Below are 15,893 nucleotides of genomic sequence, written 5' to 3'. Positions count from 1 at the left end.
AAGCGCTGGGCGGATGGATAAAATATTCATCAAGAAATAGTAACAGCATGTAAAACCACAAACTGCTGTTTATATAATTCTTTTTGTGTACATGTGTTGTTGAGTTTTGGACAGAGCTAGGCTAGCTGTTTCCCCTTGCTGCAGTTTTTTATGCTAACTGCCTCCTGGCTCCACTGTGAATAAACGGACATCTTCTAATCTCACTCTTTGCAAGAAAGTGAATACAAGTTATTAATTCCTTTAAAGTCCCAGTGTGGTTTATCTGTGGTTGACGAACAGCTTCTTCTGACTCTTAACGCCACTGTTTTCCTGTCTTCCTTCAGGGGAGTGAGGTAGGTTGGAACTCCATTTTGACTATCACTGCAGCCACAGCAGTGTTACTAATGATGACTAGCTTGTTGAGAGCTCTCGTCCGATGTTGATTGGATGGGCAACAACTGCACAGGGACAGACGTCTGCTTCAGACCAGCCCTCCTTCTCTCCTGCCATGTCAATAGACCGAACTGGAATTCTCTAAATGTGATAGAGCTGACAGCTGTGTAGTGGAAAATGTATGCTAATGAGGAAGGTACTTCATGCACTGAGAGCGGCGCGCTCGGTCTCATCTGAGATTGAGGATGAGGATGAGTTGACCTGCAGAGAGCCCACATGAGGACTGATCTCACTCCACTATATGTATGCTAGTGTTGTGTCACTCCTCCTCTGTGTCTGTGAATATTATTTTTCTCTTGTTTAGCTAACAATGTGATAAAAATGAAGGTTTTGATTAAATGTGCACCAAATGGTTTTCAGTTTATTTAACCATTATTTATTTGTTTGTTTAAATATTGTTCATAGTTGTCTCTGAAAATAATGACCAACATGGAGTGTGAACATTTAATGCACTGAAGGCAATGCAGTTTGCATTTGTTTCTTAGTAAGTTGACTTTTAATTATTTGTTGCTTCCCTGCGATTAGACCTCGGGAAAAGCAGGGACAAAAGTATGACCTTTTAGTATTTCCCTCTTTGCACAGAGATGCATTTTTAGAGTAGCCTAACCATATTTTATTGTGAATAACAAACATGTCCTCTACCAGTACCGTCCATTTTTTTTTACATCTTTGATGAATGAGTCAGACGCAATCAGACCAAGAATTCATGTTGCACATTGCTACTCTGCCCCTCTCTGCCAGAATGAAAGAAATTGTAACTGTAAATCAACCACATAACAATTACCTAATATTTCTGGCATATACAGCTCTTTAATTCCTCAGTAAGTCCTCCAAACAAGTGACTGTGTTCCTCTCAAACCATTTTATCATGATTAATGTCGCCATAGTATGAAATTTGTCCAATGCGTCGAATTTATCGTAGTGAATAATCACTATTTTCTCTTATAAATAAGTGGGTCAGCATAAGATGTTTAAACCATCCAAATCCTCACCCATCATGCGCACTCAAAACTCCAAATCATGTGTGTTCCTCGCTTTTTCATTTAGTACATTTGCATGCACAGGTATGTCGAGCTACGGTTATAGCTCGACTGGGCCATTTAATTGGTCTACTGTTCTCGTCCCAGTAGTCCCAGTATACAAGCACAGGAGGGGTATAGATTTATTTACCAAGGAAGGTATGTCCGACTTCTCTATAGTAGGTGGTGTTATGTCCCCTTTCAGCTTGTTAGTGTCAGACCTTTTTCCAGTTGACCAATTAGGTCACAGATCAAACAATCAGAAAACATTAGTTACGGTAAGCTAGCCGCTAACTGGTACTATGGAGGACAATTCTATAGCTTTGCACATTTTGTGTGTGCTGTAAGCTTTAATTTTAAACAGATGAGATGCACGCTGGATGTAGATTTCGCCATGTTAATTCCAGCTTTGGGGGGGGGGGGGGGGGGGGGTTTAAACTGTGGGCAGAGCGCCTAGGCCAGTTTGGGTCCGATTAAGTGTATACATGCAGGAGTAATTTGACTCCCAATTGCACGATCGAAATTTGATTTAGTACGACAAGATAGATCAATAGACAGGTACTTTATTAATCAAAACAGGGATCCGAGGGGAAATTAAGGAATATTTTAGTCTGACTAACACAATTAATCAGTTTTCTCTAATGTCATGTAAACGTACTGATAAAGGGGCTGTACACATGCCGCGTTTTTTGTGCTCTCAAATTCATTGTTTTCAATGTAGACGCGTGGCAGGCGCACTCAAATGCCAGAGCAATGCCAGAACAGTGCACACGCATTCCCAACAGCCTATTTTTCAGGCCACGATGGCTGCACCCCGAGATAAACAGTTCAACTTTTGGAACATGTGCAAAGGACCAACCAATCCCAGCTGACCAATATCTTTCCCCTTTTCTGTAAATATCAGTCTGATAAATACGGAAAAGTTGATCATTAAGTGCAGAGCTGTCAGACCTTTTCATTTGTCCCACGGACGATACGCCCTCACACTTATAAAGGTAAATAATCTACGACGATACAGTACTTGTTGAGGTTGCTTATCAACCTCAGGAGCAACCTGCCGCCACGTTCTTGAAAGCTGGCTCAAAAATGGCACAAAAGTAGGGCCCAGCACACGACCTTTCAGTTCCAAGCAGTGAATGACGCAGCATTTGTACGGCCCCTAACAGCAAGGACAGTCTACACAAACCGACCAGTAACGCCATGTTACTTTCATCCCTCACCTTTCTCCGTCAACTTGACCCTGGCTAGCACCAAAGATAGGCTAGCATGATAAACCTTCACTGATGGTTATAGATAGGACTAACAGATGATATAGATTTACTGTCTTCAACAAATAAAAACTGCCTTAGTTTTTACTTAATGAGTGAAAAATCAGTTTTAATACTGTCACTCAGCCAGAACTGATTGGATTGGACTGGTTTTCGGCTGCTTACTCAATAGCAGGGTGTACTTCCTGTGCACTAGCTCCTGACTTTTCTATTACAAGAGAAAAGGTCTTTGTAGCAGCAGCCTCCCTGATGCTTTTGTCCCTGTTCTCCCCTGCTACAATTAAATTCTACATACTGCACAACTGGATTAAATTACATAAAAATGAATACCATCACCAACTATCCTGCCACTCCCCCCCCCCCCCGTGGGTGGATCCAGCTCTTCTTCACAGTGTCGTTCGGTTCTGTGCTTTGCTCCAGGCTCTGTCACTTCCTCCTGTCTCTCATCCGTCTTGTGTCTGACTCTGAAATCAAACGACTCCCACCTTCCTCTTTAATTATCAGTTAACCAAGATGCCGGAAAATCAGCACAGTTCATCCTACCTGCCCACAGCTCACTTTGAAAATCTGAAATCTAAACACCCACAGCTGCATTGTTACACTTAACAATATGGTTTGCTGTAGTTGTGTTATGTGCTTGTGAAGGTAGCTCAGCAACTTTGGGAACAAATTGTAGGATAATTGAGGTCTAGTCTGTTTTTTAACATTTAAATGTGGGGAAATAAACGTTTGTTCCTCTCTGGCAGGATTTTAACGGCTAGTGTATCTTTAGATTTACGGTGATCGCAGGTTGTTTCAGGTACGCAGTGTGAGAATGTTGACTGCCAGCGTTCCCTTGTTTACTGACAACACTCTTCATATGACAAACTGCAGATCTGATAAACACCATTTGACATCTGGTCACACTTTGATTAAACCACTGATCAGTCTTAAGTGAAAGATCAGAGTTGTGTGAAATCGATATGGATCCAAAACATGTAAATAAGAAGCTGTCAGAAAAAGTTTGTTTAAGCATTAATTACAAAAAATGTCTGTATATGTGGAAGGACTCTGATTATTGTTTACATTTGTGAGATGTTTTTTTGTGAAGAAAAGCATGCTAGAAAAACACATAGAAGCACAATATATAAGTTATGTTGATTCTTTGTATTTCATGTAAATAGCTCCGACACAAAGTACTATGGGAGAGAAATTTCTTAAATCCATTTGTACTAGCTTTGTAGAAAGTTTATCTATTTTGAAAGAGCATCGTATATTTGATAGCCAAATTATATGCCGTGTAAATGTTTATTTATGGTGACGTTATTCAGAAGGAACTGCTCGCATCGCTGATCATTCCCAGTACCTCTTTGGCGCAGTCATCGCATGCATTCAGACTGCATTTGACCTTAGTTGCTAGATAGAGCAATATGACTCATTAATTTTCAGAGATGTATTCAGATCTTCTTTCTGAAACATTTGTCATTAAACAGAACCTTGATAAGCAACGTCTGACTGATGTTATTTCTACATTTGTAAACACATAGAGGGACGTGATGTGCCACTGGACTGCAAATGTCTGTTTTAAATCTGATCTGGTTGCAATAGAAATTAAATCCCTGTTGACTGCAATGGTACACATGAATGTCGTCTCATTCAGATCATTATCTTTTATTATTTCCTGAATATTTACTTCATCACAGCTCCACAAGCTTCTCTATTGCACTGTTGTTCTCAGCTTGTTGCTTTACATGTTGACAGCATTGTTGTTTTCGATATAGTTGTGGCTATTTTGTTACCTGGAGGTCTATTTTGTACTGTAAATGACTTGAGAAAATAAATATACCCGCCCCACATGATGTCTGAGCGCTTTCTTTTCTTGGAAGGTGGCCTCACCGTCAGTCTCATTCATGAAATCACTAGCAGACTACCTGAGTGAGAGCCGTCTCCCTGCTGGGATTACATTACACGGGTAGTATATGGATATTAATAACCGCCACTCCAGAGACGTGACATAAGCTCACAGACACGGATTCCTTACAGATGGCAGGAACTGGTGTGTCAACGTTGTTGATGAGTCCCATAAACTACACTCATTACTCCACCACTCGCAGTTCGCTAAGTTCAAGTGCGTCTAATCAGCTAAAAGTAGCATGGCTGTGCAGAGCTAGTCATGGGGTGCAGTTAGCTTAGCCCTCACTGAGCAACGTTCTGTCACCTCGGGCTGAAGTTATATTAGTTTCCCAAGTCTGTAAATATTCCCAACAGATCTTGAATCAGGTTTCTGTCTCATTCTGTGTGGGTAAAGGAATGAAAAGTGTTTTAATGGTCTACTGTAAATGTCAGATCTGGATCACCAGTGAAACCTAATCAAGTGGGCCTTGGCCTCAGGCCTATCTGTCCAGCAAATTCGCCCCAAATCCCCTCTTAAATATTTAATATATATTCACCTGACAGACTAACAGGGAAAAGCTAATTAAAAAAGGCAGGAAGCTGAAAGTGAGAGCAGCCATGGGCAGTCTCTCAGGATGTAATTTCAAGTGGGCAGTGTCCAGGTCAACAGCGTGCCCCTGTGATTTGGGTTTTGGATTAGTTCGCACACATGGATTTGGATGGATCTTCGTACAGGCAAGAAGACGTAGTGATCTCATGTTATTCATGTATACTGTCAGAGCGTCCAGACTACCTTACATCTCCTAACTACCTACTTAACCGTAGACACCCCTCATATAAGCATTGATTTTGTATATTTTTGCAGGGCACTGGCAGCAGGGCTCTCTCTTTAATGACATCATAAATGCTGATTGTTGATTCTATTCTGAATATTTCTTGTTCTCAGGTCCGTCTCAGTGAAACTGTCGGGTTAAATACAAATTAAATAAAATGTAAAAATGTTTGTACTTCCTTACTTCCTTTCTATGAATAAACAGCATTTATCACTGGACTATGGGCTGTTGTAACAGTACTGTGTTAAAATTTAACTGCCTCAGTACCTGCATGTGATTGAGTGACAGTGTGACAACCCATTTATTCACTGTTTTAAGGGTGGGGGTGTTTTGGCTGTATGTGTTCTGTGCTGTTGTCCCCTTCCCCTCCATTGCAGACCTGCCCAGGTGTGAGCATTACCTAAGGAGGTGCATGGCATCTGGCATGGAGGAGGTGTTTAAAAGCTCCTGTGCCAGCAGCAGAGGAGAGAGGCCTCTGGTGTGATGACTCTAGAGACCTGTACTACGAAGCAGCATTTGAAGTTAGCGAGGTAATCCTGAATCCTGAATGTATCAATATTTTCTTACACCCCTGTAGTAAAGATTCCTCTTTTCTTTATTTTGACACCTCTTGTCCTCATTTACCTCACTTCCTTTACCTCACCTCCTTTCCTTAACAACGGCTGCATCAAAATTAAAAGGATATGTCGCACTTTTGATTCTTAAAGTACATTTCCTGGTAGTGCACTTATAATTGTACTTTTAATAATAATATGCTACTTTTCTTTAATAAAAGATGTAAAGTTTTTTCGCCACTTATTAAACAGGAAAGCTGAACCATAATATATCAAGTTTTTTAACAGTACAGTTTTATGGCGAGATGATACATGGTATTATTGAATTCTGTCTTACAACACCATGAGATAACAACACGATTTACAAACACCAATATAAAAGTTTAATTCGCTGTTTTTATATTTATTGTAGAATATTCTGCCTCATGATTCAAGCCAGTATAAAACAGCTAAAGAGGTTGAAGAACAAACTAAAATAATCTTTAGAATGTCTGTGTCACATGGTGGGAGATCAACACGGGGACCCCTGGCTGTGTCCAGGCCGAGTATCCTAAGAATGCCTTCTGCATGTGTCACAGTTATTCTTACCTCCCACTACTTCATCAAGGATGGCGCTGGCATCTGGTGTCACTGCCATGTCACTGAGTGCTGAGTCACAACACCATGACAGCCCCCTGAACCTACGGCAAACACAATATTTATTGGAAATGACTCATTTTCAGTATGGATGATCAATCTTACTGCGCACACGCTGTCTCAACTGTCTATGTGTATTTCTGTATGCGGCCTTGTCTGCGATCAATGAACGCTGTCATGTTGACACAGTTGGAGATGACACTAATTTGTTTTAAGTCAATTTCCAGAAGTCAGTTTGTCCTCTTTGTTTAGTGAAAAACAAAAGACTATTACGTGGCTTCAGCAGACATTTATATGTCTAAATTGGCCTATTAATTTTCTGAATTTAGTGAGTTGAAAGGAAATAACTCTCAGCTCTTGTTGGTGACCTAACTGAACATATTTCCCACAATGTATTTAATTTCTATGGTTTTGCTTGATGGTGCAGAAACATTGGTATAAAATAAACTGGTTTTATTTCATATCAAGTATCTTTCCATTAAAGAAGTATTTCTGTGATAGAAATTTTTGCTACATGACCAGAGAAAATATAAGAAAATGGCTGTGGCATTTGCTTCTGCTCAAGACAGAGAAAACCTACAACTGTGAGTAAGTGATAAGCTAACGTTAGGTTATAAAGGACCAATACAATACCTAATGTCACAACTATAACAAGACTATGAAGCCATGTTTGGCAGCATGATGACGTTCTGTATTCTCATTTAGCCACTTATTAGCAACTGCCTTTTTAAAGACACTTAGAAGCTTCAAAGTTCTCAAGTGAGGTATTTACTGTCACAGAACAAAATGTAAAAGTGTCTTAAACTTGTGTTAACCCCATCATCTAACCAAACACTCATTTAAAAGGCACACTGACTTTGAGATGAGGGAACCATGAGTGGTAAAATACTAACTCATTCCTGGGGCACTCTGTATGTGTAAGGTTTACAAGTTAAGTTAATTCGTGTGTTTAAGTAATTGTCTAAAATACATTTACAGTGTTTGTGCAGTTAATTATTAACACATTTGTGTTCCCAATTCTTATTTACATATCTACATGTTAAAATATTCACAGCAACAGTGTTTAAAATGGTTTGATAATTTGCTGGATCTCACACACACTGACCTCAGTCAAAACCCTTCTAGCATCTCATTGGTTAATTAAGTGACATGTGACCCCTAACAATGAAGTGTAACCAGGAAGTGTGAGGCTGCTGAAGTGTGGAGATTAATAAAGTGCTGCTTAAGAGAATATCTGTCTCCATCCCGCTGTGTACTCTCAATAAGAGCGACCTAACCACCACACACTGAACGCTGAAGTTACATATGTTTGAATTTCTGTAAATGAATTTGTTTAAGGTTTTCAACGGGAAATAATATGGTGGCCGGCTGGTAACAAAAAAAACAATCTTGTGTCACAGTTGATGGTAAGCTGATTTTCTGAAAACATTTCAATGCAATAATAGTCTTGCTTTATATTAGATCAGCGCTGCTTAGTTTAATCGTTTTATCAGTTTTTTTCAGCCTATGTTTTTTACAATAAAGGAAACAGTGTGGCGCCTGCCTCTTGTGCACTACTTCTCGTAATACAGCCAGACTAAAATATATTTCAGAAGATGTTTTAGACCAGAAAAGGGCAAAGTAGAAACAGAGGCTTAGTTTATATTTGATCAGTACTGCCTAGTTTTGGGGATCGCAGGAGGTGGCACATGGTGCAGTGGTTGGCATTGTCGCCTCACAGCAAGAGGGCTCCTGTTCAAACACAGGGTGGGGGAGCCCCTCTGTGCAGAGTTTGCATATTCTCTCTGTGTCAGCATGGGTTTTCTCCAAGTAGGCTACTCCAGCTTCCTCCCACAGACCAAAGACATGCGGGTTAACTGGTGACTCTAAATTGTCTGTAGGTGTGAATGTGAGCGTGAATGTTGTCTGTCTCTGTGTGTCAGTCTGGTGACCTGTCCAGGGTGTACCCCCCCTCTCGTCTGGTGGCGGCTGACATAGGCTCCTGCGACCCCCAACAGGATAAGCCATTATGGAAAATGAATGAACTGCCTAGTGTTACCCTTTGATCAGAGTTTGGGCTGCATTTGAGAGAAAGAAAAGATGGTCTCTCTCTCTCTCTATCCACCTCTAAATCTTCTATAACCTTTGTGTCGGTGGTGGCGGACGTCTCATCTGCTGGATCCAGGAGATCTGAGCTGAGAGATGAGCAGGGAGATCTGGGGCGCTGGTAAAATGGAGGGAAGTTAACTAATGTTAATGTAGCCTACATATACTACCCATAAAGTTATAATACAAAGCTGGTAAAAAACCAGCAAAACATCCCTTTAACCTCCCTGGGCTTGATTTGACCTTTGGTTGTCTACACAGAAATGCATTTCACCCAGGGGTGGCAGATAGCTGTAAAACACACGTAATGCAGTTGCTTCATCTTCATCAGAGTGACCTCATCCTTTAAATGTTTCTCTCCAAGGCCCCAGTGTTGGATTTAATGTGCAAAACCTCAACTTTTTCCAGTAAAAAGACATCATATATTGAGACAGAGGGACTTGCTTCACTTCTCACTTTCTTTTCTTAGCACAATTGTTCAGTCACTAGGATCCTGAGCATGACACACATTCAACAATCGCTAAGCCCCAGCCCCCAGCCGCCCAAATAGGAGCGCCTAAAAATAAGGAGCATGCCGTAACTGCCTGGGGTCTGACCAATCACTGTCCCAAGCTCCCCGTAAACCGACCCCGACTCCCGTTATCCTTATGGATTAGCAAATAGACTATGATCACAGAGGCTGAGTGACGTGGCCCTGGCTCCTTTATATACCAAACTCTGTCCTCTTGTCCCAACAGTCAAGTTAACCAGAGTCAACTCTAACAGTGCTGCTCCAGCTCGGCTCACCTGCCACCACCATTTCTCCAAAAGCGACATCCTTCACACAGAGAGAGGAACGACTTGTCAAGAGGGTGCCAATTAAAAAAAAGCGGACGACCAGCTGCCGTTGCACGTTGTAAACCGGATCATTTAATCCATCACTGCCCTGACACAAGTGGTTTCTTCGCAAGTGCATCCGAAAAATCTCCAGGCTGCTTTTTAAACTCCCCCAAGTTTGAACTTTCCTCCGCGAGAGCGCGCGTTGCCACCGAGCCGCTAAAGTTTTCTGCGCTGCCGAGCGCACAATTCAACACCTAAGTGTCACCGAGGTATAAAAGTGGACACGGAAAAAGTTACCATGATGAGCAATAACTACGGTGAAGACCAGCTGCCTCCGCAGTACTACCAGGCCACCGACTTTGGGGAAGAGGAGGACGACGAGATGCCAGCCACGGAGAAGGACCTGGCCGAGGACGCGCCATGGAAGAAGATCCAGCAGAACACCTTCACCAGGTGGTGCAACGAGCACCTCAAGTGCGTCAACAAGACCATCACCGACCTGCAGAGGGATTTTACTGACGGGCTCAAGCTCATTTCGCTCCTGGAGGTTTTGAGCCAGAAGAAAATGTACAGAAAGCACCACACCAGACCCAACTTCCGTCAGATGAAACTGGAGAATGTGTCTGTGGCACTGGAGTTCCTGGACAGAGAGCACATCAAACTGGTCTCCATAGGTGAGTTAGACTGTAATGGCTGCTTGGATGCAAACATAAAAAGTTACCAAGCTATTTTTAGACAGGAGCAAGTTATAAAAAGGGTGACTTGTGTGATAGGTGACAGTGACACCCTGATTTTAATAAGATGCAGTGCTTTGATATGTAAATCTGAACCATGACAACAACATTTCGCCTTTGATATTTTTAAATCTGTCACACCTTCACAGACACACACACACACACACACACACACACACACATACACACACACATACATATTCTGTAGCTGCTCTCTTGGTACGTTATCAGCCCAGGTGTCAGCAGCGAGACGTGGGTTTCACAGGCCTCTGGAAAGCCACACTGAGCAGGGGGTCAACGGCTTATTGGAAAGTTACTGCAGAGGTGCCACTGAGGTCATTCACTTGTATCAGGGCCAAGGACTGGTGGCTCCATAGTATGCTTTAGCTTATTCCCCACTGCAGCAATGTGGTGAACTACAGGGCTGGAAATTCACTACGGCTGTGCTAATGAGAATGACACGATTTATACATGTGGACAGCAGTCACACACACACACACACACACACTCATCTGTACACAAAGGGGCACACACACACTCTCATCTCTGTCAGGTCAGGGGTCAGAACGACTCACTGGGGCTCTGCGCTGACAGCCAATTGCTGCGCGGAGCCATCAGCAACTCCTGTGAGGTGAGGATTAAGTCCGGAGGGATTTAGGGATCAGACTGTGGTACAGATAGCTGAAGTAACAATAAATTGTTGTCACCAGAAGCGGACTTCAGACCACCAGAGAGTGCCAGCTCTTAGAAATATTGAAAAACTGGGGAGAAACTAGTCGTCTGTATGCCGGGGTGTAGTCTCATTTCAACATTTGGGGTTTGGGGGTCGTCCACAAGACAATTTGGAGCATGAAACACTAATTTAAACGCAACAATTTGTGCCTTTTTGGCAGTTATTTATGGCATAAATGTCTTAAACTTATTCAAAATCAAAGTCCTCTGCTACTGTCATGGTTTAATTGGGGTGCGGGGAAACAAATGCACCGTCTAAATATTGAACGTGACATGTCCCCCCTGAAATCTACAGCTATGCCAATATGAAAAGAACAGATACTGTAAGATGAGGAGTTATGGCTTAATTATACACCCATAGACAACCCTACAATTCATACAGAAGAAAAGTTATTAAAAGTTTAACAGAGTATTTTTTCTGCTTTGGTGACTAATGATGCTGCCACACACTTGAGTGAAATTCCCGGCATGGCTGAGGCTTTGGCCGGCCAGCTGTGAAGGCCACAGCGTGTCCACCTGGATACACACTGAATGTTTCGGTTTGAGCGTGTGCCTCAGGGTCAAGCTCAAATCTCAGGGCTCCTGGTGATTACAGGAGGCCAAAGGTCACCACCACAGATATCACCTTTAAATTTTGTCCGGGGAAAAATGTGTCTCGGACTTAATATGCGAGTGTGTGTCTGGCAGCGTTGTCCCAGCTGTGCAGACACACAGCAGGTCAGACTGTTTTGACAGAAACAGGGCGTGATAATAGAAGCCCTGGCATTTTCCTAGCACCCTCTCCCCACATTCGGCTCTAGTGGGTCAATGCAGCCCTCTTAAGATAATGTCTCAGCCTCATTACAGTGACCCAGAGACACTAAAAAAATCCCCACAGGCTTAGTCACACATGTGTCACAGTGTGTAACTAGATACCGTTTGATGGATGTCTCTTTGAGCACACAGTTGCCCTTAAATCCGGACACGGCAGGATCAAAAACACACTGTGCCACAGCGTGCCACCTGCCTGTGCCAGTCAAACGGTGTCGCATCAAACATTGCCCTCTGATAGGAGGCACTCATCTGTGAAAAGATAAATAGTCTCACTAAAAGAGTCTCGTGATAAACAACTGGCATCAAAGTCCCTGCGTTATTAAAGCCTTACTGAATTAAGCTGAGTGTATCGCACAAGATTAGTCGATGAAACATTAAAGTGAAGCACTCCTCTGAGGTTTTTTGGCTTAAATGGCTGAATTTCTAAATTAAGGTGGATTTGAAATGGCTTATTTGACAAACTTTTCCTCGGAGGACTTGCGGAAATGAGCTGCGTGCTCGCTGTCAATGAAATCTAATCTCCACCTATGTGATTTATCACACTCTGGCGCTACAAGTTTTGGACGTAATTGAAATCCAAGTGGTGTTTATGCAGAGAGGGATCCACTTCCACATATCCTCAGCTGTCACTGTCTTCAGAGTGCCATTGTGACTGGATGACAGATTGTCAGGGGTCCTCAGCCAGACAGCTGTCTGAGAGAAAGGGGCTCGGGGGGGAAAGCAGCGAGGAGCATTAGATTCTTGTCTCCTCAGCAGTCAATCATCATTGTTTATATTTCTGGTCAACTCTGCACAACACTGCAGAAATACTGTTCTGATATGATGCACTTATGTATAGATCTTAATTTCTCATGGTTCAGCTTTGGGGTGCTTTAATCAGTGATAACAATATACACTATGTAAACCAATTTACTAGTAGATTGCACAAATCTCCCCAGAAGGGCCCATAAACACTTAGCAATGAAAATAGAGCTGGAGGATGCAGTTAACTAGTAAACCACCAAATACTGTCAGACATGGTGCATTTGTAAACTTTCTGCAAGTTATAAATCCTCATGAAAACTTTTGTCTCTGCCGTCCAACTGCAGATAGCAAAGCCATTGTTGATGGGAATCTAAAGCTGATCCTGGGTCTTATCTGGACTCTCATCCTGCACTACTCTATCTCCATGCCCATGTGGGATGACGAGGATGACGAGGAGACAAAGAAGCTGACCCCCAAACAGCGGCTGTTGGGCTGGATTCAGAACAAGGTGCCCCAGCTGCCCATCAACAACTTCAACCGTGACTGGCGAGACGGCAAAGCACTGGGAGCTCTGGTCGACAACTGTGCCCCTGGTAAGAAGTGTGTAGCAGCGGCAGACGAGCCTGCAGGCATGGTGGAGTAAGTGCTGAGTCAGATTACGTGCTGCGCCTGTTAAAAGGCTTCTTGTATATCACGGTTTTCCTCGGTTGCTATGGAGGTTCGGGTCAGGCATGTGTCAGTCAGTGTGTCTGAAACAGTATCACCTTCTCAAGAGATTTTGTCTCCTTTGCTCCTCATCTAGAAATGACGGCTGTATATCTGTCACACATTTCTGCAGCACACACACACACACACACACACACACACACACACACACACACACACACATCGAGATTCAGATGTCAACCAGTGTAATCTGTCTCTGGGGGGCAGGTAGTGTCAGGGGGTTGAAGAGGGGCTGCTGATGGCCGGGGGACGTCCCTGCCAGCTGTCCCACAATGACTGAAGCTTTCACTCTCACTGTTTCGGGCCCTGAGGTCCAAGCCTGGCTTTAGCGTTTATAGCCCCGCTGCTACACAACACCCCCAAATTTGGGCACCATTCCTCCTCTTCTGTCAAGGGGGATGCTTGGCTCCGCATCAAAATGCAGAGTTATCTGTCACAGGGAGGTGCCTGAGCCACAGATCCAGGGACCACAAGGCCACAGTTTGAGTCACTGCCAGTTCAGGCTTTCACTTCCAACACTGAACATTAGAGAGTCCTCTTCTAACTGTGTTTCACAGAGCGAAAGGTGGAGGAGTAGCAAGAGGAGTGTAGAGCGCCATGTTTACACGAGCCATTGATCTGCAGAGACACATCTTTCAAACACTGTGCTGCAGCACTGACCATACAAGGTTCTGTTGTTTCATCAGCTAATACCAAACAGCAGGGTAACTGACGAAACTCGCTCTGTTCTGAAACACAGAAGCTCTGCTTTTAATTCACAGACGAATCTGCAAAACAAGTTAATTGGCCAGAACAGGAACAAACCAGTGTTAATCTCTATCTGACAGCCAGTTAGCTGCAATCTCTGTTAGTATATCCAGTATTTTCTTATAAAACTAAAGCATACATCTGCCTCTGTTGGTGTTACACTGATGTTGCATTATAAACTACATGTCTATGGTTTTACTCCAGAGCTGACATTGCTTTGAAGAGCTCTGATTTCCCATAGTAACATGGTGGAAGTCCCACCCTGGTGCCTCCCCACTGACAGCTTGACTAAGTTTTTTTTCCTGTGCTGTCAAAGCACTCTCCTCCCTTGCAGATGCATTTAAACTCAACCCCATTAATACTGTGAGCTATATTAATTGGATAATAGTATTCTATGGTGTGCCTGTATGGGCCTTTTGAGTTAGCGTCCACTCCATCACCAACACTAATCCAATTTAGGCATTAGCAGCACCGAGGACGCTTTAGCTTTAGCCACATGAAAAGTGCCAGAGCGTCTGGAGCGTTTGAACATTCAAAAGAGACCTAACTGTCACACACAGTGGACCCACAGGAGCAGAACAAGGGTAAGGTCATGCGATGTTGTAGTTGGAGGTGTTAGACAGATAGTACTGACAGCCCAAGAGGCTTTGTTATTGCAACAGCAGCGTAACACTGACTGCGTTCGTCTGTGCAGACGTGCCTAATCGTCCTGTTTACATTCTGCTAGGTTTGTGTCCTGACTGGGCAGAGTGGGACCCAAACCAGCCCGTGCAGAATGCCAAAGAAGCCATGCAACAAGCTGACGACTGGCTGGGTGTGCCTCAGGTAAGATGCATGACAGAAGTCAGTCACAAAGTGTTTTTTGTTTGCTTTGGCTCAGCTCAGGTGGGAAGGGTTGATCTCACAGGGCAGTAGAACAGGATAAGTATATGGTTGGCGAAATACTTTATACTCAGTGGATAGACCAGCACCAATCTTCTCCAAGCTGTGCTCAAAACAAGCACCGACACACATTTGCAAATGAAAAACATGCCTCACCACATGCACACACACTTGTGAGGCAACACAACTGAAAGTAAAAGCAGTACTGCATGTGATTCGGAGCCCAGTGTTTTTTTTTCCAGGGAGATCATGCTGGAGGCTGTCATGAAATATTTATTACCCATCTCACTTCTAATATTTCCATTTACTTTGTTGTAGCTCTCAGTTAGTGAGTTTGTAGGAGTTTTATTTAGTAGATTCGTGAATTTGCGGAGGTGTGAGATTTCTGAACACCTTCCGAGCCGGCCCCTGAAACAGAGGTGTAAATATGCCTGTGCTCATCAGAATAACAATGTGAACGGAGCCAGAGTGCAATGTTTCCAGTCCCCGTTTGTGAGACCCTGAGTCTTCGTATTGTAATGTGCTCTATGCAGGTTGTTTGCTTGTTTGTAGAAAGGCACGGGGTTAGCTGTTCTCCATGAGGCTTAGCATTGGTGAGATAGCCGGGGGGTGTATGTCATGGCTCTGCAGGCCTGGGGGGCTGCAGTACAGTGTGGTGGTGTTAAGGAGATGTGGGAAAGGTCTGGCTCAGGATAAATCCCCCCGGCTGGCTTATTGAGGGCAACAATCCTTAACCCTGTCCTGGGGTTAAATATAACCAGCATGGAGCATGGCTTTGTGCCACGGCGTGATAGACAGGCAAACAAGTGCTGGAGGGGAGAGAGGAGTCAGGGAGGAGGGAAGAAATAAGTTTAATCCTTGTTAAATCCCATTGCACTATTCTTAATAAGGGAAAGTTGTAAAATAGAGTCAACCATACCCGTCTTACAAATGATGACACTGCCAGTTTAAACACAAATTAGGATATTGTATATTTTTATGGTCGTGGTTGTTGCAG

At 43.3% G+C, this 15,893-nt stretch overlaps 2 protein-coding genes across 11 annotated transcripts in view; both read left to right on the top strand.

Moving 5' to 3' along the window:
• Positions 1–4,570, top strand: part of LOC125887169 (coiled-coil domain-containing protein 136-like) — a 46,420-nt gene extending 41,850 nt beyond the window's left edge. For all 9 annotated transcript variants that reach the window (XR_007449126.1, XM_049573787.1, XM_049573791.1 and 6 more), the window contains one exon: positions 324–4,570. Coding sequence is in view for 8 of the 9 variants with exons in the window: in XM_049573787.1 (XP_049429744.1) it covers positions 324–336 (13 nt within the window). In the remaining variant the exon portion in view is untranslated. The remainder of the gene's footprint in view (positions 1–323) is intronic.
• Positions 4,571–9,372: 4,802 nt separating this feature from the next.
• The window catches only part of LOC125887132 (filamin-C-like), a 29,935-nt gene continuing 23,414 nt past the window's right edge, over positions 9,373–15,893 (top strand). The window contains exons 1-3 of one of the 2 annotated variants that reach the window (XM_049573695.1): positions 9,373–10,192; positions 12,886–13,134; positions 14,742–14,839. In XM_049573695.1, the coding sequence (XP_049429652.1) occupies positions 9,817–10,192; positions 12,886–13,134; positions 14,742–14,839 (723 nt within the window). In that variant the 5' untranslated portion in view covers positions 9,373–9,816. The remainder of the gene's footprint in view (positions 10,193–12,885; positions 13,135–14,741; positions 14,840–15,893) is intronic. The other variant, XM_049573696.1, reaches the window with a different exon arrangement.

Source organism: Epinephelus fuscoguttatus, linkage group LG4, assembly GCF_011397635.1.
Source record: "Epinephelus fuscoguttatus linkage group LG4, E.fuscoguttatus.final_Chr_v1".
Taxonomy (NCBI): domain Eukaryota; kingdom Metazoa; phylum Chordata; class Actinopteri; order Perciformes; family Serranidae; genus Epinephelus; species Epinephelus fuscoguttatus.
This window is presented reverse-complemented; position numbering and strand designations above follow the sequence as displayed.